At 44.3% G+C, this 26,848-nt stretch overlaps 1 protein-coding gene across 1 annotated transcript in view; it reads right to left on the bottom strand.

The window, feature by feature from the left end:
• The window catches only part of LOC115789927 (glycerophosphodiester phosphodiesterase domain-containing protein 5-like), a 38,193-nt gene extending 13,764 nt beyond the window's left edge, over positions 1–24,429 (bottom strand). The window contains exons 1-8 of the mRNA XM_030743513.1: positions 24,322–24,429; positions 9,653–9,804; positions 7,035–7,140; positions 6,182–6,285; positions 5,008–5,101; positions 4,422–4,481; positions 4,238–4,336; positions 4,036–4,129 (exon numbers count right to left, since the gene is read on the bottom strand). Of these exons, the coding sequence (XP_030599373.1) occupies positions 4,036–4,129; positions 4,238–4,336; positions 4,422–4,481; positions 5,008–5,101; positions 6,182–6,285; positions 7,035–7,140; positions 9,653–9,714 (619 nt within the window). The 5' untranslated portion in view covers positions 9,715–9,804; positions 24,322–24,429. The remainder of the gene's footprint in view (positions 1–4,035; positions 4,130–4,237; positions 4,337–4,421; positions 4,482–5,007; positions 5,102–6,181; positions 6,286–7,034; positions 7,141–9,652; positions 9,805–24,321) is intronic.
• Between the last annotated feature and the right edge of the window lie 2,419 nt (positions 24,430–26,848).

The following is a 26,848-nucleotide window of genomic DNA, read 5'->3' as shown; positions in this document are numbered from 1 at the left end:
TAGGAAGAAGAAAACCTTTTGCGCCCCCGGTGCGACTATAAATAGTCGCGGCAGAGCCTGCTCTAGCTGTGAGTAGGCCAAAAAAAAAAAAAGAAAACGTGCACCATAGAGCTTTTACTTATTGCGCACACTGACAATGAGAGTGCCACTGCCACCTACTGTTGTGGATGTGCAATTACACTTTATTCTAGTACAGCAAAAAAAAGCATGTTCCCCAGGGTCAGACGTGCCCCCCCCTGATAGCGCACCACACCCCCCCCCCAAAGGGGGCGCGCCCCACTATTTGAGAAGCACTGCTTTAGAGTTATGGCACACAGCTCGTCCTCGTCACCCGGCTGTTCTTTCTTCAGCTCCCCGCGGATCTCTGGAAAAGGTGGAGGACTTGCTTCAATATTTAAATGCAGTTTTCGCTGTCGTCAGGTCTCGGCAGACCTGTACGCCAGCTTTGAACTGCAGCTGTTGGAGATAAACTCTTCCCCCTCGGTGCTCTGCGCGGTGATTTACCGACCACCGAAGTGCACGAAGGACTTCATCGGTGACTTTGCTGACTTGCTGACGGGTCTCATACTAAAATATGACTGTATTTTAATTGTTGGCGACTTTAATATTCATGTGTGTTGTGAGAGTGGTCCACTGGTTAAAGAATTTGCCTCGCTTATTGACTCTTTTAACTTAACACAACTCGTGTGTGGTCCCACTCATGAAAAAGGTCACACACTGGATCTGGTGTTGTCTTATGGACTTAGAGTCTGCATCACAGGGATACGTGACTGTGGTATATCGGACCATTTTCCTGTTTTATTTACAGCAGCGCTCCCCAGCTCTGGGATAAATAGAGTATCCTCTACACGTCGTGTGCGCTTGGTTAACTCTTCATGCGCTGCTGATTTTGCAGCTGCTTTTAAAAACTCTGACTTAAGCAATTTGGATTTTTGCTTGAGCCTGAATACCGAGGACTTCACTAACTCTTTTATATCTGCTTGCACTGCTGTACTGGACTGTATTGCCCCTTTTACAACCAAACGCACCAAACCTTCCTCCCAGCCCTGGCTGGATGAGACAACCCGCGCTCTCAGACGTGAGTGCAGACGCGCTGAGAGAAGGTGGAAAAAGGATAAGCTCCATGTCTCCTTAGAGATCCTGCGTAACTGTTTATTGAAATACCAGAAAGCAGTAAAATATGCAAAGTCTGCTTATTTCTCTAACATTGTTTCAAGTAACAGTCACAGGCCTCATTTTCTTTTTAGTGTTTTTAATTCACTCGCTGATCCTCGCTGTAATGTGAACCAAGCCAAGGTCTGTCCTGCACTGTGCGAAAACTTTAAGAAATTTTTTGTGGAAAAAATTTCTGCCCTCAGGCCTTCATCACCTCAGGCTGAAACAGACTCATCTGCACCTCCTCCCAGCAGAGCTGTCTTTGAGCAGTTTGAGCCTGTCACACTCTCCACACTAAAGGAGGTGATTCAGAATATGAGACCTGTAAACTCTCCCACAGACTGTGTTCCATCTCGCCTTTTTAAAGAGGCTTTTGATTCAGTGGGACCAACTATCCTCGCTCTGATTAACAGTGCGCTTGCATCTGGTTGTGTTCCAGCTGCCTTTAAACATGCAGTTGTACAGCCTCTAATCAAGAAGAAGAACCTTGACCCTGATGTTCTTTCAAATTACAGACCAATTTCTAAATTACCATTTTTATCCAAGGTTCTTGAAAAAGTTGTTTTTAAGCAACTTCAAGCATTTTTAAGTGAACATGGAATGTGGGAAAAGTTTCAGTCAGGTTTTAGAATGCGTCACAGCACAGAGACGGCTCTTTTAAGAGTTTTTAACGATCTGCTTTTAACTGTGGACTCTGGTAGTCCTGCAGTTTTAGTACTTCTAGATCTGTCAGCTGCCTTTGACACTGTGGACCACGAGATCCTTCTATCCCGCCTAGAACATGAAATTGGCATTAAAGGCACGGTTCTGACTTGGTTCAGATCTTATCTTACTGATAGAAGTTTCTCTGTCCATCTAGGAAACTGTTTTTCTACCACAGCAAAGCTTTCTTGTGGAGTGCCTCAGGGGTCCATTCTGGGCCCAATTCTTTTCTCATTGTATATGTTGCCTCTAGGGTCGATTTTTAGGAAACATAATATTTGTTTCCACTGTTTTGCTGACGACATCCAGGTATATATGCCCATCAAACTGAACAGCAGAGATCCATGGGAACCCCTGCTGAACTGTCTAAGTGACATCAAGTCCTGGATGAGAAACAATTTCCTAAATCTTAATGAAAGCAAAACCGAGGTCATATGCTTTGGTAAATTTGACCCCTCAAGCTACTCCTCTGGCACTCCGAGTCATTTGGCTCCTCACTGTCGTGATGCTGTGAAAAATCTGGGTGTCATTTTAGATAGTAGTTTTAAAATGGAGAAGCAAGTAAGTGCTGTTACCAAAATCAGTTTTTACCAACTCAGAGTCATTGCCAAGGTAAAACCTTATCTCCCACAGCAGGACCTGGAAAAAGTTATTCATGCTTTTATTACTTCCCGCCTGGACTACTGTAATTCTCTGTACTTTGGCATAGATCAATCATCTGTGCGCCGCCTGCAGGTAGTCCAGAATGCGGCAGCTCGTCTTTTAACCGGTTTAAAAAAGCATGAACACATTACCCCAGTCCTGTCATCCCTTCACTGGCTCCCTGTCCGTTTTAGAATCGATTTTAAGATTTTATTGCTTACTTTTAAAGCCTTAAACGGACTGGCACCTTTGTATCTGTCTGAGCTGCTTCACTGTCACACCCCTGTAAGAGCTCTGAGGTCATCGAACCAGCTGCTCTTACAGAGGCCTAAAACTAGACTAAAACAGAGAGGTGATCGAGCTTTTGCAGCAGCAGCACCAAAGCTATGGAACGATCTACCTCTCCATATCCGCACAGCTCAGACGATACACACATTTAAATCTCTATTAAAAACACATTTCTTTTCCTTGGCATTTGGCTGCAGTGCTACCTCCTTTTAGATGATTGTTTTATGGTATTTTATGGTACTTGTTTTAAACGTTTTAATTTTTAATTTTCTTATGTTATTTATTGTTCTTAATGTTTTTATTTATTTATTTTTATTTTATTATTTTATTTATTTATTTATATATTTTTATTTTTATTTAGTATAGTCCTTGGGGTTACAGATCTTGTACAGCACTTTGGTCAACGTCGTTGTTTTAAATGTGCTTTATAAATAAACTTGACTTGACTTGACTTGACCTCAAAGATCTCTCTGTGTGCAGTTTAACTTTGCACCGGTGTTTATCTCGATACACTGAAGAGGACTGAGCCAGATTACACAATCTCTTTGTGCCAGGAGAGACCCCCCCCCCCCCCCCCCCCCCTCCCCGGCATGAGTCTGCATCTTTCTGCCTGCTCAATCCCCATGGCAACAAGAGGCAGTACCCATGGAGACAAAAGATGAGCCACAGAGGTCAAAGCCATTCAGCGGAGAGGAAAGGACATCACGCAAGACAGAAACCAGCCTGAAGACAGGTAAGAGGAAACAGATGGCAGCTGAAGGGGCAGAGCTGAGACACCAATAAAAACAAAGTACAGTTCTAAGGGCAGGTGGGGGGAGGTCTCCAGGTTCATCAGCTCAGGAGGACTGCTGCAGTCAAAAAGCCAGTGAAGTCATTTCCCCTGGACTCAGCCTTTATTTCCCTGACTGTACTGAGAGGCTGCTCCTTACTGTTCTCCTCTCTCTTTCAGAACCATCTGCTATGGTTTTTCTAAAGGGGACGGTCTAAACTGACATAAAGAGTAGCATTTCTTTCTTTATTATATTTAAAAATTGAAAACAAAGTGTGTATTTATGGTGTGTTTTCCAACAAAAGATATCAAATATTTACCAGCTTTTCATATGATTTTGACTTGGATGCAGATCTGCATATGAGATATAATCAAAAAGTTCCAAACCCAGCTAATTAGACTCTCTGTATATGCTTATATATGTTATATTTATGTGATATTTACAGCTCAAAAACATGCACATTAACCACATCGCTTACTTTTCTTGTTCATGCGGAAGAAATGCAACGCTATTGGCCAGGAAAGAACCGCCATCAGCGACACTGCAGCCACGTGCAGGTAAGGTGCCGTGACCTGAAGATGGAAAGAAAATGGTTAAAATATAGAATTTCTCTTCTGATATTTATGACTCCAGTATTAACTGTACTATGTGAATAAAATGCTGTGTTAATTGTGACTCACCTGCAGGGAGAGGAGGAGGGTCTGCCATTCTTTACTCCAGAGGTCAGAGAGGATGGCGGTGGCTGTGACGGAGAACACCAACGTCACCACGATGCCGGACTGATGGAGAGGAGGAAGACACAGAGCTGATGAGGCCCAGAGAACCACAGACCGTTCATGCTTTTTTATATTTCTGTCTTCATACCTTGTGGCTCCAGTGAAGGTACAACCTCTGACCCTCAGAAAGCAGACACACCGCCAGCACCTGAACAGGTGTGTATTCATTAGAAAGCAGGTTAAAGGCACCTTTTACAGCTTTAACACCAAGAACCAACTCGGCTTGTGTTTAACGTCCTCATTGATGTCATTATTAAAGGACTTTTATCTGGACAATCAAAACAGCCAAAGGCTAAAAGATTTATATCAAAGCTGTTAATGCAGATGCTTCCTTCACATGATTTATGTGAAAGTTTAACCTAAGACTTCTCTCTAACAGGCAGACACACTGCTGGGACTCAGTGTGTGCCTAATGCAACACGTTTAAGCTTACAGCAGAAACACAGCCCAACTGACCAGTCACAATTCAGTGCTTTGCTGTTGTTACTGTGCCACCTGCCTGCAGGAGGGCACAGGTAACAGGAGAGCTTTGATAAGAACACTGTCGTAGCTGTTCTGCAAAGGTTTTCTCAGCACTGCCAGGAAATTGAAATGGCAGCCTGTTTCTTTGTTGCTGGGTTTCTGTTGCGTTTCCAGGTTACAGGTGATCTGAAATCTGAAATTGGTGTTCATACCAGTAGCAGGGCGATGTATGTGAAGAGAGCTGCAGCGATGACGAGCAGGACCAGCGACCAGGGGAACCAGAACCCAAGATTCCCAAAGTTAAACCTGAAGAGGTGGAAAAAACAACCTGTAGCAGCAGCAGCAGGAACCACCTACAGCGTGATCCACAGCAGCTCTGGCCTCTGTGAAGCCGTCTGTCCTCAGATAGCCACGAAACAGCAGGTGTGTTTATGTTTGTGCACACAAACAGCACGAATCTGTCAGTGATACATATTTCATGCATGCTGTCCACACAAAGCTGGGACAAAAAGAAGCAGCAACTCAAACCATGTTTCCCAAATCTGACCGAGTAGTTTTTAGTGCCTGAAAAGAACCAATTCATGCATTTTGAACTTCTGTTGAAAACTATGTATTGTACTGAAATAATACAATAATGTGTGAAAGAGAGTGAAACTCTGAGCAGCACCTTTTAAAAAGGGGGAATATTTGTTTCTGGTACATGAGCATGACTCATTGGAGAGCGGCCCGATGAAAAAGTATCCTGAGACACAAACACAACACAAACAATTAAAGGTAATTATCACAAACTGCACTGTCACAACCCACTGTCTCTAATAAATTGGCATCTTCAATTAGTCAGCATGCTTTATGACAGCTACAGCTGGATCAAATATGCTTCACTGAGGATTAAATTTCAACTGCATTTTATTTCCTCTGGCAGCTCTACACCCACGGCTCCATGTTACTGAGACTTTCAGCTAACTGCGCGTTCACACAGGCCGAGAGACCTAACCGCTGAGCAGCTGTGAAGCTGTGAGGAGTGCAGTGAAACCTGGGAATCAGGGCAGTTCTTCAAGGTAAAAGTTGCACCTTTTCAAACGTGTTGGTTTTAGCAGTAAGATAACTTTTACTTTGAAGGAACACATTCTCAGTTTCACTGCTGCTCAGGGCTCAGTTAGTGTTAGTCCATGCAAACTACAGGGGACTGCATCAATGCTAGCCACCAAAGCAGTCACAAGGTTTTCGGTGCAGCACCCTGTTAGTGACTGATTTCACCCAGCAACCACTTGCCAACCGGTTGGGGATCCCACATTCCAGAAGGTCTCCAGGCCTACGTTACTGAAGCCTGACATGAATGTGTGAGCATGTGCCAACATCTGTCAGTGTGCTCAGTGTGAGACGCACCAATCGAAGTCATTGTAGTCGTTCTGGGCTTCACTCCAGAAGTAGAGGAACACAAAACTGAGGAAAAAGGTGAGGATCAGGAGGCCAAAACTGCCACACTCCACCTGTGAAACACACAGACGTCCAAACAAACACCCCATTACAGATTTATCACACTCTGCTGTGGTGTTTACAGGCTTCACATTTAAAGAAGCTTGAAGACAGTTTAAAGGTGAACCATATATTCATAACTAGAACAGAAACTCCCCGATGCTTAGGTTACAATCACCAAGTTTTAAACGCAGCTGACAGAGTGTGTGTGTGTGTGTGTGTGTGTGTGTGTGTGTGTGTGTGTGTGTGTGTGTGTGTGTGTGTGTGTGTGTGTGTGTGTTGTGGTTTGCAGAGTTCTTGTGTGACCTCTGTGTATAAAGACATAAACAAAAACACGCACTCTCGTGCTGACACACAGAGGTCGCCCGACCCTGCGTCACTGTTCTACACAGACACTTAAATGCTCTGAAGTCACTCAGTGTAAAACCTGCAGTTTTGTAATGATCTTTTTCTGTTCTTCTCTCTCGTTTTTGAGGCTCAAATCTCTCCCCAAAAACCTGGATTCCTTCTCAAGGCAAAAGAATGCAAACCTCAGCCTGTAATCTGATTTAACTGAGTCCTTTTCTAATAGTTTGCTGATAGTTTCTCATAGAAAAAGCAGTTACTGACAGCTGGGGTCAGGAGACCAGACTGAGGAGAACCTGCTGGGTAATCAATACTGTCTGCACAAATCAGCAAACTAACCTACAGAGAGTGTGTGTGTGTGTGTGTGTGTGTGTGTGTGTGTGTGTGTGTGTGTGTGTGTGTGTGTGTGTGTGCATACCTTGCTGCAGCAGCACTCTCCCGGCTGGGCCCGGGCTCTCTGGTATCGCCTCCATTGGCAGCCGTAGAGGCCGGCCAGGCAGGAGACAAACGGCTGGTGTTCATACCTGATGCAAAAGAAACCAATCAGGATGCGACACCTAAGTAAAGCATTCAGATGTGAATAAACTCGCACAATTTTATTACACATGGACTTTGAGCAACACATCACCTTAGTGTCAAACTGTGAGTCTGACTTCTGTAATTTACTGTCACAGACGTGGACAGTGACTCAGAGCGGGCTGAGCCTGTGAGCCTGAAGCTCAGACTGCTCTAAACTCTGTTTCAGTTTCAGTATCTTGAACATCATGTAAATGTGTCTGACTCAGCCACACAGGTTCATTTCCACCTGCAGGCCCTGAGAAGCTGACGGCGTTTAAAAAGAGTAAAACATATGACAAACGCATCTATTCAGAGAGAACGTCCAGATCCATGTGGATACGAATGATGAAAAAAACACTTAACCATGCTATCACCACAAACTTGATTTAGACTGAGCCCAGGTAGACTAAAAGCTCAGATCTAAGGTTAATAAAACTTTAAAGGACATCGTGCTGGTTCCTCAGGATTTTACTGTGACCTACACACGGATGAAGGCAGCACAGTTTGGATGATGCATTCAGGTGATCGTGGTACATAAATAAGCTGAGTGACTCATCCTGTGCACACAGCAGTTATTTTCTGATGCTTTAAAAGAGTTACATGAATTTCAGCTGCAGCCCTGAGCGCACTGACAGGTACAAACTCCAGCTTTATGCATCTGGTTTTATTAAACGCCTCTCACCAACAGTATGAAACATTAATGCAGCTCACTCAAGCGCACCCTGTGTGCTAATTACAACACAATTCACCTCAATGATACAGCTGGATCTCTGTCACTGAAAACTGTGTTCTGTCTCTTAACTGAATTCCAGTTAAAGTCTGTAACTGTACAAAGAACCATTTATAAGTTCAGGTGTTAATAACAGCATTTAATTTTAAGCATCATGGCTGCCATCATAGATACAGAAACCTGTATGTGTTCTAACATTTCAAACTGAACCGTCTTCAAACATCAAGCAGCAGTCATTGAGCTGAACACAAGTTATTAAATGACATATTAATGAGGATGTGTGCGCTTTCACTGACCCGGCTCTGACACTGATTTTCAGGATGTAGCTACATCTCCTTTTCCTTTGCTCCCATTACATCATGCTCTATGGGAGGGGGGAGGATGGAGATGTGGGGGAAGTCTTCACCTGTGTCTCAGTCCCTCCCTGAGACTACCTGTTTCCCTCTTTGTCTCTCTCCTGTGTTCAAGTCCCATAAATGATCCCAGGGCTGTGCTGCCTTAGCTTTCTGGGCACATTTGAAGCTTTTAGTAAAGCTTGCTTCTTTTCTTTATTCAGGGTACGTGTCTGAGCTTGGCGTAAGAAAACGATGTGAAGTGTGTGTTTGTGTTTTTACAGTTTGGCACTCCTGCTATCCTATCAGAGTGCGGCTGTGGTACAGCAGTCAGCTCCTTGGTGAGGTCACCCTGCAGTTTGAAGTCTCTAAATACTGAAGAACAGGTTTTCAGTGTTTCCTTTACACACTGGGCCGTGGTCCCATTCACAATAACAGATGATTACTGTTTTCATGTAAATGCTGATGAATGGTGTGTTTCCCGTTTCATGCCATAACCTGCTGATGCTGTGAACTTTGCAGGTGGTGCCAAACCCTGGATATGAAGCCTCCTGCCCTTCTACCTTTGTCTCCATGCTTTGTGCTAGGCTGTGTCTCTGATATAGTCTTTTCTAGCTTTGCCCACCTTGCCCCCCCCGTAAATTGTAGCATCTTCAGCTCAGCCTCCTGTCTTTTTCTCCAAGTCTTTTTCTCTTGCTTTCACTTCTCTTCTCTCCAGATGATACCTCCACCTCTCCAGGCTCTCCTCCACCTGCTGTCACCACAGATCACAGTGTTGTCTGCAAACATCACAGTCCACAGAGACTCCTGCTGACCTCACCTGTCAGCCTGTCCATCACCACTGTGAACAAGAAGGAGCTCAGAGCAGATCCCTGATGTAATCCCACCCCCACCCCAAACCCATCTGTCACTCCTACTGCACACCTGTCTCTCTGTCCTCATACATGTCCTGCACCACCCTCCCATCCTGGCTTCCTCATGCAGCACCACAGCTCCTCTCTCATGAACTCCAGGTTCACCATAATGCAGTTTGCATCAGTTACCTCTGCAGCCTTTGGGATTTTTTCATGAATCGTTTTGACTTTAGTCACAGAAACCTTTTCATTTCATTTACATTTCACTGGGTTGTCCTAATTTATCAAACCTGCATGAAAAGGTGAGTTTTGTAGTTTAACCCCAGCAGACTCATCAACAACATCCACCATCATCATCATGTGAGCACCATCAGATCTCTGCACACCACAGCGTTCTTCTCCCATGTCTTAATTCTCCTTCACACCTTCCCTTGACCCCATGATGTTTTCCTTCAAGGTCAAGGAAAGGTGAATAGGAACCAGGGGTAGGAGGTCATTTTTTTCCTGTATGTCAGGAAAAGTTTTCACATTTAGCTATGACTATGGTGGTGTTATTTCGTACCTTTGCAGCAGCTGCCGCCGCACCACCTTTAGCTTCCCCAGCTTCAGTCTGGTCACAGGCATACAGTCAGCCACAGCCCGGCATCACAGAGAGAGGCAGAACGGAGAGAAGACGTGTGGGCCAGGAAGGAGGGAAGGCAGGATCTTCCTTACCTAAGGAGGACAAAAGAAGACTCAATTTCAAATATATTCACAGGAAAACTGGACTCAGCACCACAGCGTGTGAGTGTCCTGGTTTTCTTCCTGTGGCCTGTTTAAATTAACCCAGAAGATGCAGATCTGCTTACGGAAATATCAAATACAGGTGTATCAAATACAGGTCAGTGTGTATTTCTGCTTACAGAAATACACACTGACCTGTATTTGATACACCAGCTCCAAACGTGTGATTTATATCCTACATGTTTGTGACAACCCACTCTGCCCTGCAACAATGTTCAGCTCATCCATCACTACACAGAGCAGAACAACCGAAGCACAGCCTCAGACAGAAAGGGTCTCTCTCCATCCTAAAGGCAGCATTATGGCGACTGCTGCAGCATCGCTGTAGTGGAGAGACAGCCGACCTCATCCACAGTCACGAGCTGCGCAGCCAAAAGAATGAGGTGACGGATACAAGCATCCTCAGCCATATAAACACATGAAGCACCGTGCACTTTGCTTTGTAGCAGTCGGTTGGTGGTTAGAGGAGCTTCTCGACCCCGGCTGCATCGGTAACCGTCTAAACATGCCAAACAGCGATATTCTTTGTGCTGATTGGGAGTCGCTTTAATAGCTCAGGACTCACTCCCTGTGCACGCCCAGCAGTTATTTCATGTGTCTTCACTTCCTGAATCTCTTCTGTGTGGACAGGCCTTCACGGGTAGAAAAAGATCGGAGTAGAGGTGCTGCTCCTTCATGTCAAATGCAGCCAGGTGAGGTGGTTCAGGTATCTTATCAGGATGGACACCTGCCTTTGGAGGTTTTCCGAGAACCCCAACCTGGGAGGAAACCCGAAGTAGACCGCAAACCTGCTCAATAGATCTCAGTTCATTTGGCCTTGAAGTACATCTGGGATTTCCCAGAAGTGCCTGGAAAATGTTGCTGAGGAGAAGGATGCCTGGAAAACCCAAGTAACCCTACTTTGGATAGAGTCTAAGGATGTGCTTGGATGGGTAAGATGGCTGCTGATCCAATCATGAAGACAGTAGTTCATTTCAGCTGTTAACACTAAGCAGTGAGCACCTTTACAGCTGCACCACTGCAACCCTGACCTGTAAAAATGCTGCCTGAACATCTGGTTTGAAAAACCACTGTGCTCTGTACTCTCCAGTAATGTGTGCTGAGTCTTGGTGCCCCCATACCCAACATGTCCCATCTTTAAACCTGTGCAGTCCATTCTGTGCTTTTTGGTTTCCATTTTAGTTTTGTGACTGAAGTCGGTACCTAGACAACCAGCAAACTTATCACACAGCTCCCATGGCAACCGTGACATCAGATATTATTACTGCAGTGAAGAGGATGATGGAAGGTGAGGCGAACAAGAGGGGAGCAGATGGAGTGATAAAAGGGAGAGTGAGGAAATGACAGGGTGAAAGTGTGAGAGGAAATCACGATGAGGCGTCATCAAAGCTGTTATGTATCAGACACGAAAGCATGCAGAGTCCTCTGTCCCACACTCGGTGAACGGTGCGGCTCGCGTGGGAGCACGAAGTACACGACCAACAATACAAAAACAGGAAATGTAAATATTTGGCGAGCGATTGCGGCGCTCACATGCTGTCACTCAAGCAAAACTCGAGACAGTGAATGTGCTGGAAGCTTCCTGTGAGGGACAGTCTGCCTGCAGACAGGCTGAGTCTGCACATGAAGGTGGTCTTAAAAGAGAGAGGCGGACAATGAAAGCAGGTGAGAGCCGTGGAGGAGGTGTGGAGGGTCTGGGTGGTTGAGTAAAGATTTCAGCAAACATACGACCACTCTGTTCAGTTACTGCCTCTAAATAAGGAGGGCCAGACGTGCCTGGAACAAAAAAAGGCTCTGGCCTCTGCAGCACATCTGCTCAGGCTTTAAGTTCCAGCTGTGGCTGCTTTAACTGACAGGAAACAGTGCCACACTCCTTTGGTGATGCAGCAGGGCACCCTGCTTTTATCTGTGCAACTTTAGATCATCAAATGACTGTTTGTGTCTGCTTTCATTGGTTTCAGTGCAGTTTTAACATCGTTTCTACTGATGTACATTTTTATTGTGCTTTTCATTACAGCTAATGGGAGTAAAAATACAAAAATCTGTCAATAAATAAACAACAGATCTGAGGTGATGTGTTCTGGCTGTGAACACCCGACATCACTAAAACACCCCACTTTACACAGTTAGCACCTGCAGCTGCCTGTCTTCACTCTGCAGACCGTGTCTGTAGACTTATATTTCCTCCACCTCCTCCCCCATCACCCATCCGTCTGCCGGCTCCTCTTCCTTTAGGACTCTGGCCAGTCCTTCAGCTGCATCACTGGATGGCACTTTAGTCAGCCAACAATGAGCTGAGGCCACCTCACCTGCCCACACACTCTGCTATTTATATTTCAGCAATGACACCAACTTTTTCCTTTCCTAAGAGTTTCAGCACTTCAGGTGTTAAAATAAAATGTAAAAAGGTGAACAGGAAAGCTCCACAATTAACTGAATTTTAACAGTTTTTTTTCCATCATTTGTAAAAAGATTAAATAATTATTATATATAATAATTATTACTGTATGTTTGGTTTCACAGTGATGCCCCAGCTCTTCACTTTTGTCAGTCTGTCAGACTTTTTATGCATTTTTTAATTTGTCAATTTCATTTCAGTCTTATTTAATGTGGAAGCTGCAGTTTCAGTAAAGCATGAAGCTGATGTTGCCTCCCAGAGTACGGCTGTGCTGATGATGGAAGATGCCAGAGCAATCACCAGTAGTTTGATTTCCCGTTTATGCTTTAAATCAGTAACATCCTCATATTAAACTAATATTAGATTCACTGCACCCTGCTGTGTCACAGTGGCATCGCTGCAGAGACCCGGCACCACATTTTTTGGCCTAAACGAGAGGAAACAGAAGGAGGTGCTTGTTTTCATTTTTACTGCAGCTGTGGCATCAACAGCTGTAACCCCTGCAGCCCCACAGGAGCAGCGTGACGCAGGTACGAGTCTGTGTTCGACACGGTTTCAGACCGGCAGCGACAGCAGGTAAGGTGGTGCAGTCTGAGGGGGCGGAGACTCTCTGAGCCACAGTTTACACTGAAAACCTTTGGTGCAAACACAGAAATGAGGTTCCTGTCTCACTGATAACGTCGATGTTATGATACCTTTGAGTGTCTCGTGCTCGTCAGGCTTCATTTCAGCTGTGCAGGGATTAAAGGATGAACACACTTTACCCTGCATACACCTGCCTCTTATCCACTTGTTAAGTGATGCTGTATGGACCCTGTTTTAAGGGTCGGAGCCTCTCCTGCACTGGATGATGCCCTTCTCTTTTTATCTCTTACTTGTTTGAACAGACACGAGCCCCCAAAAGCTGCTCAGGGTTCAGTCTCTCCAGCTTTTATTAGCACCTCTGAACTCTAGCACAGCTTTAAGTTCTGAAAAACTCTCAGTGTCCACTGAAGGCGAAGGAGCATGGTGACCTGGACATCACACATCTGAAAGCTTCAGAGAAATCTCAGTCGTGGGCCGACAGATTTCAGCGTGGACGTTAAACTTTATCATAACGTGCTGTTGGTTTTACGGGAGCTGAAAGAATCTGGAGCATGTTTACCTCTCAGAGGTGCCTCAGTGTTTGGCTGTGGAAAATGAAGATGCATTTGGATCCGGAAACACCTCCTCCTCCAGCTCCTGATACATTAATGTTTGAGCCAGACACACATCAGTCAGTTGTTCTGTCTGTGAAAACTCAGGTGTGTGTTACCTGTCACACCAGAGGTGAACATGTCATCAACCACTCTGCCAGACCCATGAAATAATAAGGTTTCAAAACTGTGACGACACTGAGCATGAGGGTTGCTTAGGAAACGGATGTGGATGTTATACAATCCCATTTAAAGAGCAGGCCTGAAGCCCAGCAGCTCTATTATTTATTGTTGCTGTAACATTTCAGACGAAGCAGCAGCAGCAGCAGCTCCTCACTGGAGGAAACGAGCGATTTGGAGAGTTTTTCACCATTTTCTAAGGTTTAGAAAACAAACAATTAGCTGAAAGTCTTTAAAAATATATATATATTTAAACTAAACTCTCTTTGATTTCCTCACAATTGAACTCATAACCAGTTGGTTTTAATAGGACCTCATTATAAAAGTGACCATAAGCTACAGACCGGATTTTATGATATCTTCACTACAGAAGAATTTCATGAAGACCCAGCAGGAGAAAGTATATGCCATGATTAAATAAGGACTGATGGATTACATGTGAACCTGGCAGGTACAGCAGGTGCTGCTGGCACAGGAAACTAAAAGGAAAGTGTTCAGGAAACGAGGTCAGCCCTTACCTCTGCTAGGACCAAGAACATGAAGATATTTAGAGCAAACACAAAAGACCAATTTATCACTGAAGGTTCAGAGACGTCTGACTGTTGCCTTCATACTGGACACAACAGTGCAAATGTATCTGAAGCATGAACATTAGCTTATTTGACTCCAAAGCATTTTGTATTAAGATGCTTTCTTTAGACAACTACAGCAGTTAAACTGGCTCATAATTAGTTTATAGTTACCTGTAACTGTTAGTCGGAGTTTAACCTAAATTAAACACATGTTCAGCCCATAAATGTTCCTCCTACACTTATTGATAACATGCATATCTGAATGTTTGTCAGCTGTGGTGCTTTTCTGAGACCGGGACCTGCAGCCATCAGCTCAGAGTGACAACAAAAAAAACCCATTAGATTACATTAGATTCACAGCTTTATTTTTCATAGAGGTCCCTTTATATTTATGCTGACACAGTCAGTCATTCAGTGTCTTCCAGATGCAGAGATTCTAAAATTGAAGCAGCATCTCAGAAACAGCAACGTGGGCAGGGCTCATTCATCACTCATAATTCATCTTTGAAGCAGCATCTTTGACATGAAAGCAGGTTTGCTACAGTGTAACTGAGTGCATGTGTGATCATCTCCAGGTGATGTGAGGTCGCTGGGTAGAGGTTAGTAATCTATTGTGTTTCACTTTGCTGCTTGGCACATTACGTCTGACAGCACTGCTGACTGCTGTCAAAGATGAAATTATAGCCCCACAGGGCTGGGTAACTCTGGCAGTATGGAGCCTATTCACAGGGACCGTGCTCTAACAGCATCCAGGAAGATGAAGACTAATGCACTGAAACCAGAAAGATAGATTTACTGCTTAGACTTGACGTCTGGACGTGTTCTTCAGTAACAAAGATGGACTAAACCACAGACTGGAGCCTTTTATATTTGATTGCAGTGCAGGTGCAGGTAATTAATAAGGACAAATAATAACCTGGAGGGCAGCACAGCGGTGTGGTGGTTAGCACTGCTGCCACACAGTTCAAATCCACCATCTTTGCATGTTCTGCCCGTGTCTGCATGGGTACTCCGGCTTCCTGCCACAGTCCAAAGACATGCAGTCTGTGGATTACGCTACCTGGGGATTCTAAACTGGCCTTATGTCTGAATGTTTGTCTGTCGCTCTGTGTTAGCGCTCTGTGTTAGCGCTCTGTGTTAGCGCTCTATCCTGCCTCCTGCCCTATGGCAGCCCCCCCCTGAATTAGATCAGAAGAAAATGGATGGATGAGTAATAACCTGCCTGGGGCACCAAAACACAGGAATATTTTGTGTGAGCTGAATCAAAAATGAATCTGATTATAAACTAACTGGATATATTAATCAAAAAGCATGCACCGCATTACTGAGGTCAAAGAGTTATTAGATGAAGAACCAACACGGCCCTCCTGTTTGATCTGAAGTGCGGTTTAAACCGCCTCTTAATGAACGCTTGTTGACCCTGTAACAAACAAACACACTGAATGCACCACATTAAACTTCAGTGGTTATTTAAAGGGACTGCGCATCAGAAACCACTGAACTACTGATACCAATGACACAGTCAGCAGCTTCCCTGGACAGGAAACATCAATGTGCTTCATTTACTCAAATACAATTTTGTATCTGAGTCTTGCCTCGCCGTCGCTCACCGCCCCCCCCCCCCCCCCCCCCCCGGGGGTGTGGGTGCCTTAGGGTTCTAGAGCGGGGACGGATGTTTTGGGGTGGGTACCTGCTCCCCTCGGGGTTGTGGTCTGGGGTGGCTTTGGCCTCTTCAGCGTAAGGGGGGGGGGGGGCTCTGTGGGGTGCTGGGCGGTTCTCGGGCACCTGGGGCCCTGCTGCCAGCCTGTGCAGGGGGCTGGCCTCTGTGGAGAGCTGGCTTGCCGTTTCCTCGGGTACTCTGGTGCCCTTGCTCCTAGGCTGGGGGGGCTCCATCTGGAACCTCCCTCTCTCTTCTCCTGGGGTGGGCGTGCAGTTGTCGTTGGAATGTGTGGCCGCGGGTCTTCGTTGCTCTTGATTGGCTGCGGATGGCCCGGGTTTCCTGGATCTCTCTCTGCCTGCCTCTGGCTTCTGGTGGGCGGAGCTGCGGCTTTCCACCCTCATTAGGAAGTACATTTCACGACACAGGCACTCACATTCACGCAAACACAACACAACAAAATTGTTGGTTTGTGTAGCCACGCTTCATTTCTGTTTTGTTTTCCCCACAGTTTTTTATTTTACAGGTGCAGCTGTCGATGAACATTATGGTTTATTTACTTGTACTCTATCATTTCTATCCTCTTTTTCTATTTACTCTCCTTTCTCTCTTTTTTTCTCAGTCTGTCAACTAGGGCTGCATAAAACGATTATTTTAGTAATCGAGTATTCTATCGATTATTCCAGCGATTAATCGAGTAATCAGATAAGAAATACTTTTTTTATTAACAGTTTATCTGCATATTTTAACTTCCGTAATGCAGTTTCTCGCCATGTGAACAAACAGCGGTGAATGGAGCAGCTACAAAGTTCTCTTTTCTTCACCTTAACACTTGCTGATCAGGTGCTTGATGAAGGACCTCCAGCTGTTTCACAGATTTAATGGTGGTTACTAAAAGAAAAAGCTGCTGTTTTGGACGCTGGAAAAACGTTTCTTTTTTCACTACTTGAGCTCACCGTCACAGCTTCGCCTCTTTGCGCTTGCGCAGTTAAAACCGCTGCCTGCTATGAGTGTTTTGAAAAACTAGTGGCTGCGGGAGCCATGGCGCATGTGTGAGTAATGGTGTAATGCTTTGTATTCACAAGCATTCTCGAAAATACGTTTCTACTGCAGGTCTATATTTAGTCACTAATAAGGGATTAAAGTATAAAAAATATTTTGAAGGAGCCTCCCGGTCCTGGGGGGCGGGCCTTCCGGTACCGAACCATCGCTAGTGCTAATGGCCCGCGCTCGCTAGCAAACCAGTTCTGGTAGCTACAGCTGAAGTAAAGACAAAAATAGCAGCTGAAATTCTCAGCGAGCACAACACACACAGACACACAGAGAGCAGTGGAGGCGTGGAAATGCATGTCAGCGACAGTTGCCACCCGTCCCGTAAAGTACGGAACACGGCATGTTATGGAGCCGTATTCCACGGAGTCCCGTAACATACGGGGTTCTGTATTTTACGAGACAGGTGGCAACTCTAGTGATGATCCACTCTGTGTTAAATAAAATCCATCGCAGCGACGGAGAGCTTTTTAGAATGTGTGCTTGTGTATACGTGAGTGATTCACACTCCAGTCCAGTAGGTGGCGGTAATGCAGTTCTATGTTGGTTTGCCAGCCCCCAATAAACCCACAAAAAAACGTCAGCACTAATGCTGCTAATGCTAGTGAGGAGCGCCGCTTACACCGAGACAGCTGAGCGCTGCAGAGTTTAAACGAAGCATCGACACAGTAAATTTGTGTCGATAAATTTTTAGAATCGATTTAATCGAGTTAATCGATGAATCGTTGCAGCCCTACTGTCAACTCTGGCATCACTATAACACAGGTATATGTATGTGAATACTAACACAAATAAATAAATGAAATAAAAGGACAAACTTTAACCAGAGGGTCCTATAGAGAATCTATGGCGCTCATCCTGGAAGAGCAAATATGTTTGGCACAACATTCAGATCATAATGCTGTTTGCAAAATCTGCCAGACATGAGAGACTAAAAAGAAAAAGAAAGAATTTTTTTTGTTTGTAAACACTTGTGCTAATAAGAGACCCCAGACTCTCACAGCTCGATGCAACGAGGTGACTGTCATGTTGTGTGGTTTTACCTTTCAGGACGAGCTTTTTGTGTATTTTGGTTTTCTTGTTGAGGAGTTTGATGGTTTTTGTTTCTCAGTCTTTGGTTTTATTATTACTGTTCATAGTTTTTTAAAATTAATGTCAGGTGGATTTTTTTTCTTTCCATTATTATTCTTGTATTATGACTTTATTTTTGGTTATTGTTATGGGTTTCCTCCCACAGTCCAAAGACATGCACTTACTGGGGTTAGGTTAATTGGCCACTCTAAATTGCCCATGAGTGTGAATGAGAGCGTGAGTGTGGATGTTTGTCTGTCTCTCTGTGTTGGCCCTGCGACAGGCTGGTGACCTGTACAGGCTGTACCCTGCCTCTCGCCCCATGTCAGCTGGGATAGGCTCCAGCACCCCCGTGACCCTGGACAGTTAAGCAGAAGTGAATGGATGGATATTAGTTTGACTCCCCCCCCATGTTATTGTCGTTAGTTTCACCTGTGGCCTTTGATTACCTGAGTGTGTATTTGTAGCGTGTCTCGTTGTGTGCTCACTGCCTGCAGTTCATTCAGCTGCTTTCTTCTGTGGACGTTTGTATTCCTGGATTCTGCTTCAACCTGCAAGTAAAGGTTTGCTGTGTGTTGTGCCTATCTTTGGATTCTGCATTTGCATTATGATCAGTGCAAACTGTGACTGAAACAATGACACAAATGGTGGTGAATCCACACACTGTGGGATATTTGAATTGTTTCCTTCATGCTTCATGAGAAGAGCTGAGATTTTCCTGCTGCTGCTGACGGTCACAAATGGAAGACTTACTCTGAGGGCAGCTCGAGTTATTCTACTTAGCTTTTACACAGAGGCAGGAAAAAGGAAAGGAATGTTACTGTAACACTGTTTTGTCCTCCTATTTTTGGCTGCTGGAGCAAATATTTGTGGATTTTCCACACAGCTGTATTCACATGAGGCAAAACTTTGGTGTCAGGATCCTGGATCTTTGACCCGTGGTTTGGGGACTTTATTTAATTCTATGGAGATTCATGGTTTGCTTTATCATTATGTTGTTCTTTGTATATTTTCCATTTACGTATATTAATCGTGTCTTCAGTTTCTACTGCCTTGGTTTAGTTTGGTGTCCCTTCCTCATGTGTCCTGTCCCCTGCGTTAAGTTCATTCAGGTGTCTGTTTCCCTGTTTATCACTTCCTGTTTTATTTTGGTAGTCTCCTGTCTCATGAACGTTGTATTTGGTTTTGCTTCCTGTCTTCCCCAGTTGGTTGCATCTGTGTTCCCCCTGGGTCCACGCTCTGCCTACCACACAGCTCAATAATGCATGTTTAGTCAGGTAGCTCTAGCTTAGCACGAACCTGCCAATAGTTACTTTGCAACATTAGCTGACTATGTAATTTGAAAATTATCAGTTAAGTTACCAAAGCCCCAGGAGCTTAGATGAATTAGCCAACTTTGCTACATGAGACAGCCTGCAAATCCCTCCGTCTTAGCAGCCAGAAAAAAGCTCCGGTTTGAAACAGCTGGCCGGCTGAACGGCTGTGCTGGGACCAAGTCATCTGTTGACTTAGCTTACAAATGGAGTACACAAATCACTAACAGTGTTGCTCACTGAGGCAAGGGACTCACAAGCAGGCACAAGGAAAACACAACCTAAGCTCCTCACATAGAAATGAGTTCACAGGCTGCTGGAGACACCCAAGACACTTTTAAGCTACACTCGCATCCGATCAGACAAAAAGCATTCAATACATGAAAAAAACAAACTGAGATCAAGTGTTTCATAAGAGACAAACAAGGAAATCCTGTCTGCTTCTTGCTTTTCATTTGAAATGACACAAAGTAAACAAATGTGTTACTGCAGTCCCAATGCTCAGCGCTTTCTGCTGGAGGCACGCAGCAGCAGACCCCAGAGCTGACTGCAAGCAGTCCAAGACTGCGGGTAAACATCGAGGAGGGCTGGTGGGGATCACAGAGCTGGAGGCTGCCTGTACAGAGTGACTTCATCTGTAAAACATGATGCAGCAAAACACACAAGACTGGAGGAGGAGGAGGAAAAGCACTGCGACTGAATGTGCAGACAGTGTGGAGGCGAATGTCAACATGTTCCTGATGGAGACATCTGCACATCTTGTTCTTTCTAGATTTTCATTTCCTTCCTCTCATCCTGATTCCTCACAAACTGCCTGTGACTGAGTTCAGCTCTGTGAAAGAAAAACCTGTTTTACTGCAGCCGGTGTCTTAGTGGGGCTCTGCCATATCACATCATTTAAATAATGCTGCAATCAATTTTTACTCCATATAATAGTGTTATAGCAACATCATGCGTTTATATTCCCTAGTGCACACAAGACCAGCTGGACATGTCTGAGAGCGAGAGCTGTACCTAAAAAGGGAGCTACTCCAACAAAACTCAGCACTCTGCAAAGTATACAAGAAATGCTTCCTGTTGTTTCACCACTTGAGGAAAAAACACACAATAGATTACAACCATTCGACAAAGGAGGAGATACTAGCAGCTGGTGCGACCCAAAGGTAAACAAATGGCTCCTCTGAGTTTGCTAGCCGCACTCCGTATAACAGGAAGCGCAAACTGGATGTAAATTACTGATGCAGTGCAGCTTTAAGCAGCTGCTTCAAAGGCTTCACCCACGATACAATAAATATTTTTCAGCTTCATTATGTGACCGCACTGTGCAGCTACTGAAGAGCTCCAAGGTTAAGTTACTTTATTAAAGTGTTAAGCTGTTATTTTAGACCTATGCACTATCAAAGCTACTTCTGTGCTTCCATTTGACTTTCAGTTCAATTTTATTTATATGACATCAAATCACAACAAACAGTCGCTTCAAGGTGCTTCTGCTGTGTCACTGCATATAATGCTGTGACACTATTAGACTACAGTGCTGCTGCTGGTGGCACCTTGTTTCAATCAACTGACACTTCAAATTAGGGCGTGTGTCATCAGTGACACGGGAAACAGATGGAAAATCAATCACGTAAACTTATAAATGCTGCTGCCTGCAAGCATCCACTGAAACGTTCAAAACCTGCAGCATTTTTTCTATACGGTCAAAAAAAAAAATCATTTCTTCAAATATTATTTAAATATTTTTTAAATTTATTTTTTATGTAATATACTGGAATTAAAACATTACAAAAGGCATTTTAGGGTGTTAAAAAAATCAAGGGGCTGAGAAAGAAAAATCAATATTAAAGTTGTATATTTGTGAGAAAAAGTGGCAAATTTACAGGAAGAACCCTCATAAATTTGTCATTTTTCTATTTTATTCTCATAAATTTGCCACTGTTAATTTGCCAGTTTTGTAAAAAAAAAAAAAAAAAAAGTGTTTTGAAAACCCAGTACACCATAAATTTACAGAAATACATCCTATAATAAGCACCTAAAAACAGCATGTAAAGTGTAAGACGGCACAAATGCAGTACATCCATCCTTAGAGGCTGCGTGTGGCTGATATTAGTGAGTATTTGTACATGTACACACAGAAAAAGAAGATACTGTAGCTCAGCAGAGGAGCGAGAAGGGGAGACCACACAGATAACACAAAGCTGCCCTCTGTGTGCAGCACAATCAGCTGTTCACTCATTGTCCAAACACTATCACACCGCAGCTACAGCCACCATCAGCTACAGCCACCATCAGCTACAGCCAGATGAAATTGTGGGAATTATTCTAGAAAACATATTTCCAGAGTGACATTATGAGCCTTCTTTCTTGGATGTTAGCACTGACACGTCTGTCCACAGTGTGATTACACGGCAGCTGAACGGCTGCAGCCGACATACAGCCGATCATTTTGTACATCGAAACAATATAGGACCCTCTATTTAATTTGTTGTACACTCATGCAGTCTGTCAAGGACTTTTATTGTGAAAGTCAACCCCTCCTGATGAATGTTTTTGTACATTTGTGAGGGATTTGGATGTGCAGCAGTAACAGTTAACTGGTGTTTGATAAAATATAAATAATGAATTTAACAGACTGATTTTTACTGCTGACTGGTGAGATCAGGAACACTTAATCGTTTAATCGACTTCCACTTAGCGTCTGCATGTCAGCACAAACAGCATTATTCTGCTGATAATATTCACTCTCAAATTAAAAGCTGCATCCAGCTCAGAGTGAGGGGCATCTTGTCGTCTTCTGGCTCGTATGTGAACACAGAGCAGACATCATACCAGTGAGGTTTAAAGAGCTGGTCCACAGCAGTGTCAGGCTTCATGTATGTCCTCCTCTGTGCACTCGTTTCATTGTTTTTAACACTGTTTCAGCTCTTTGTGTGGAAGAATTTCACTCTGCAGCTGACAGACCATAAATGCCACTTCAGATTCACATTAAAGACCCACTTCAACAGCGTATCATTACACATTTACTGTGAGGATGACCACCACGCCCACCAAACAGCCTCAGTGAGATCACAGTGTTTTTAAGCTGTGGGAATATTCACGAGCAGTAATCAAACCAATCTGATTAAAGTGAAACTGTAGGCCAACTGTATGACTCATAATCTTCTAAAAACTGCAGTTTTAAATAAAAAATATTATATATACCCCCCCTCCCCAAAGCGATGCCATAATAAAGAATCTGTATACAGCGCACACACACACACACACACAGACACACACACACACACACACACAGAGCAGGATTAGGTGCTTATCGAGGTCTAGTACGGGTTTAACCGGGCTTTTTAGGTTTAAGATAGTGGGTCACCATGGTAACTTATGCTGCAGACCTAACCCGCTCCAGTGCAGGTCACACTCGAGCTTAGAGACCAGCAGGTACGAAACCACCTCCTACAGACTGATCCATCTCTGGACAGTAGCTCCACCACTGCTAGCAGCTCCCACTGAGCTCGGTGTGCAGGCTGAAGTCTTTGTGTTTCCCTGATGAGCTTCGGGAAAAAACACACACACTCTCAGAGCTGCAGCTAAAACAATTAAACTTACACACATCTGAACATTATTTTAGTGTAATCTCAGTTTTCCTCATGTCTTAGTGACAGAGCTGCAACGGTCTTTATGTAATCAGCATTTCTGCAGGATTTCCTTCCTGGCTTCAAACAGGCCAGACTTTATTAATCTTTCCCAGCCACACTGCCCAAAGCATCCATTCATACAGCACTAATACGCTTCCTCTCTCTGTCTGCAGCAGCCGTATCTGTGTTTGTAATATTACAGTTTTATCTAACGTATCCCTGTATACCTGTGCAGATGCTGCCAGTGCCCTCTCTCTGATGTGAACAGGCTCAGAGCTCGATTGATTTATAGTTTCTTCTTCTTCGTGTGACCCTTTTCGCCTGATTCTGATGTTAGGCTGAAGCTGGATTAGAAACTCATCCTGCACAGGTTACCATACACTCTATTCATAAAGCACTTTTAAAAACAACAGCAGGGCTGACCACAGTGCTGCATGGTTCAGTTTGCTTTGCTAGACAACACTGCATCCCAAAACAAAGACAAATCTGTGGTCATCCTGTGACGTTCAAAATGTCCTCATGGCACACCTGTGTGTGTGTGTGTGTGTGTGTGTGTGTGTGTGTGTGTGTGTGTGTGTGTGTGTGTGTGTGTGTGTGTGTCTGACCGGGAATCCTCACAAATCCAGGAGGAAAGGCTTCATTTCTCAGTTTGTATACCTCTGATCATGTGACTGTGATGGTTAAACAAACATCATAGTCTATGAAAATGATCTGTAGCTCCCTGTGGCAATAATAAAAATTAAAGCATGCCCTCTTTCATGTCCACGGGTCTGCTGACCACGAGAGGGTGATAAATACATAACTGTGTATCAGATGTGTCTACACGTGACTTTAAATAACAGTCCTTACAGAACAGCAGCTGATCCTGAACCTGTACTGAGCTGTGCCGACCGCTGGGATAACAATAAGCCATCACTCACAGCAGCGTGCCAGCCAATCAACCATCAAGAAACGCAGCTGATCAACACCGACAATAACTACTGACATGTTTGTCCACCTGAGTCTCAGGTGGACAAACATGAACATACTTCATGAAATCGTGTCCTGTGTAATCTGTACAAGTTAAAGCCAAATGAAGCTGTGCTCTTAGACGGCTTCAGATTTCACTAATTCATAAAAACAGAACTTAATGAGAAAAACCTGCCTACAAACATTTGTTTGGCTATTAAAACTTATTAAAAATAGCCTCGACCCGCAGAGACATTATAAATGCTCCTGCCGTGGTTCCGTTGGCTCTTCTAGTGTGAGGCTTCAGTCATCAGCCTCATTCCGCCGGCTGCGCCTGAAGGCGCTCCGTCACTGTTTAATTGAGCCCGAGATTTACGGTGCGCGGCGGCCGCTGACGGTACAGAGCGCGGTCACATCCCGGCGCTGCTAAAATCACACCATGGACGTGCTCCTACCTGAAGGACGGCAGTTTCCCCGCTGCGGTCCGGTCGGACCGGTAGTTTTTCCGGAGGCACGAGCCGAATGCGGCAGTGGTCTCGCGCAGCAGCTGAGCCTCTCTCAGCCTCTCTCACGTGCGCGCGGTCGCCTCCGCGTGCGCCGATGATGGTGACGATGACACCGGGGTGTACGGCGCGAGCTCTGCCTGGGAAAACAACAGGAGTGCAGGCACGCGGCGTGCGCGAGGGGCTCCGGTCAACCTGTTGCTTACGTCACTGCCGCGTTCCCCGTTTTTTGTTTTTTTTTCGACTGAAAGAAAATCAGTGATTCAAACACCCACGCAGGCCTGTTTGCATATTTAATGAGCTCTTCGGGTATTAATTAACTTTCTATTGTATTTTATTTACATTTTCACTTCCTTTATTTTGCTATTGATTTTTTATTGATTCCTTTCTTTAGTGTAACCTTTACCTCCCTGAGCTGTTATTTTGGGATATTGATCTCTCCTGCTTCAAAATATGTTGGGACGCGCTGTTTTGCTGTAACATGAATTTGCCAACTAACGGGATTCGTTTGATGTCATTTAAAATGCGTCACTTTGGATAAAACGCGGCTGTTTCCCACTAATTTCTTAGCTTATGATAATTAATCATTCAAAGTATCAGCTGCAGGCCTGTGTAGATGTGATATAGCAGCATGTTAACATTTGAAATGCCATCTTTAATATCTAGATTACCTTTAATTTCATCGTCTGTAAACTACATGTATAGAATCAGCAGTCAGATCTGATCAGGTTTGCTGATTTTCCCTAAAGCAGTGGTTCTCAAATCCATACTGAGGAGGTAATTCAGCCATTTGATTCAGGTGTGTTGGATCAGGAACACCTGCAGGACACCGGGCCACGAGGCCTGGATTTGAGAACCACTGCCCTGAAGGAAAAGCTTTTCCCAGGAAGCGAGAGTTGTTCCATGAACTTCAGTTCGGGATTCCCTGAGTGCCATGGCCCCAGAAAGGTAATCTTCACAGATGGACGGTCTCTAAACAAAAGTCTGCACACAGTCCAAAAGTATATTTTTATGTTTTTTCTGTCTTTATTTCTGGATAAAAAATGTATTATTTTTAAAAACAACTCAAATGATCAGTTTGTAAATATATTTTCCATTTAATCCAAGGTTAGTGCAAGAAAAGCGCCACTATTCTCCACTCACTGGTTTATTTAGTTTATCACCAAAAAGCAGGTTAGCCTACAGGAAACACAACAAGAAGAGCAAATGTGAATGATTTGTCTCTTTTACTGTTAAGTCAGAGGCAGCATCAGTCTCAGAAGGCTGGACATGAACCCAAATACTGTAACACAATACTGTAACACATTCAGCCTAAAAGGGTCTGTATAAAAACATCGTCACTGATAATCTGCAGGGATGAAGCAGCTCAAACAGTGAAGCCAAAATGTAAATGTTACAATGTTTCACTGTATTCAAAGTCTTTCCTCGTGTGTGTGTGTGTGTGTGTGTGTGTGTGTGTGTGTGTGTCACTTCAGTTCTCTGCACAGTACAGTTTAGTGTGTGTCCCAACAAGCGCTGACTGTCTGGAGCTTGTTTCTGTTTTACAGTAGGGGAGATCTGTGGTGGTAAATCCACGGCATGAGGCAGGAGCGTGCTGCCTCCCTGCTGACAGCAGAGCAGAAGACTCTGCCAGACATGCACAAATGTCAGACTACAGTTGTTATTATGTAACCACAGCTCGGCCTCATCTGAATTTCAATTTCCCATCTCAGGAGTGTATCTGCAACCTGAAAACATTGAGCGGAGCAGAGCTCTGAGAGCTAGTTTATCTTGTTAGTCACAGAAGAATCCTGAATAATGAGCATTTCAATAATTAATTATCTTTTACATTTAGACAGCTGCACATAAAACTGCAGCTCTACAGTGAGAGGGAAGTTGTGGGACAACTTTGCATAAAGATACCAGTTTATTTTATGATATAACCTTTGTTTATGAAAAGTTCAACCAATGCAGAGGTATATTAAACCTGCATTCTTTGAAATAGCCAGAAGGGGGCGATTCTACAATTTTCAAGGAAACCGTTTTTAAAAAGTCTTCGCTCGGCTCGTTTGGGCTCGGTCGCTGGTTTCAGGTTATCTGATCTTCTGTGTCTTTCTCTTGGCTGCTTCCTTTAGGGGTCAGCTGCTCATCTGCCTTCATCTCACTTTATTCCCACCATCCTCTCCTGTCACACCAACCCTCTGCATGTATCGCCTCCACTGCATCTATAACCTCACAGCTCATTTACAGTCCCTACATTTACAGTCCCTACTCTGCTCAGACTTCCTCTGAACACGCCACCCTCTTTCCTCCTCCTTTGTCTTCGGCTAACAGCAGCATTGTTTCCTCTGCTGGTCACCAGCACTGGCGGCAGTGATTAATAACCTGGGCCTTGACCAACCCAGTATGTAAATCTCATTCTTGATGACCTGCATATCCATCCATCCATCCATCCATCCATCCATCCATTCTCTTCCGCTTATCCGGGGCCGGGTCGCGG

The sequence above is a fragment of the Archocentrus centrarchus genome, chromosome 13 (assembly GCF_007364275.1).
Source record: "Archocentrus centrarchus isolate MPI-CPG fArcCen1 chromosome 13, fArcCen1, whole genome shotgun sequence".
NCBI lineage: Eukaryota > Metazoa > Chordata > Actinopteri > Cichliformes > Cichlidae > Archocentrus > Archocentrus centrarchus.
Note: the sequence above shows the minus strand (reverse complement) of the source record. Positions and strands in the feature narration are given on the sequence as shown.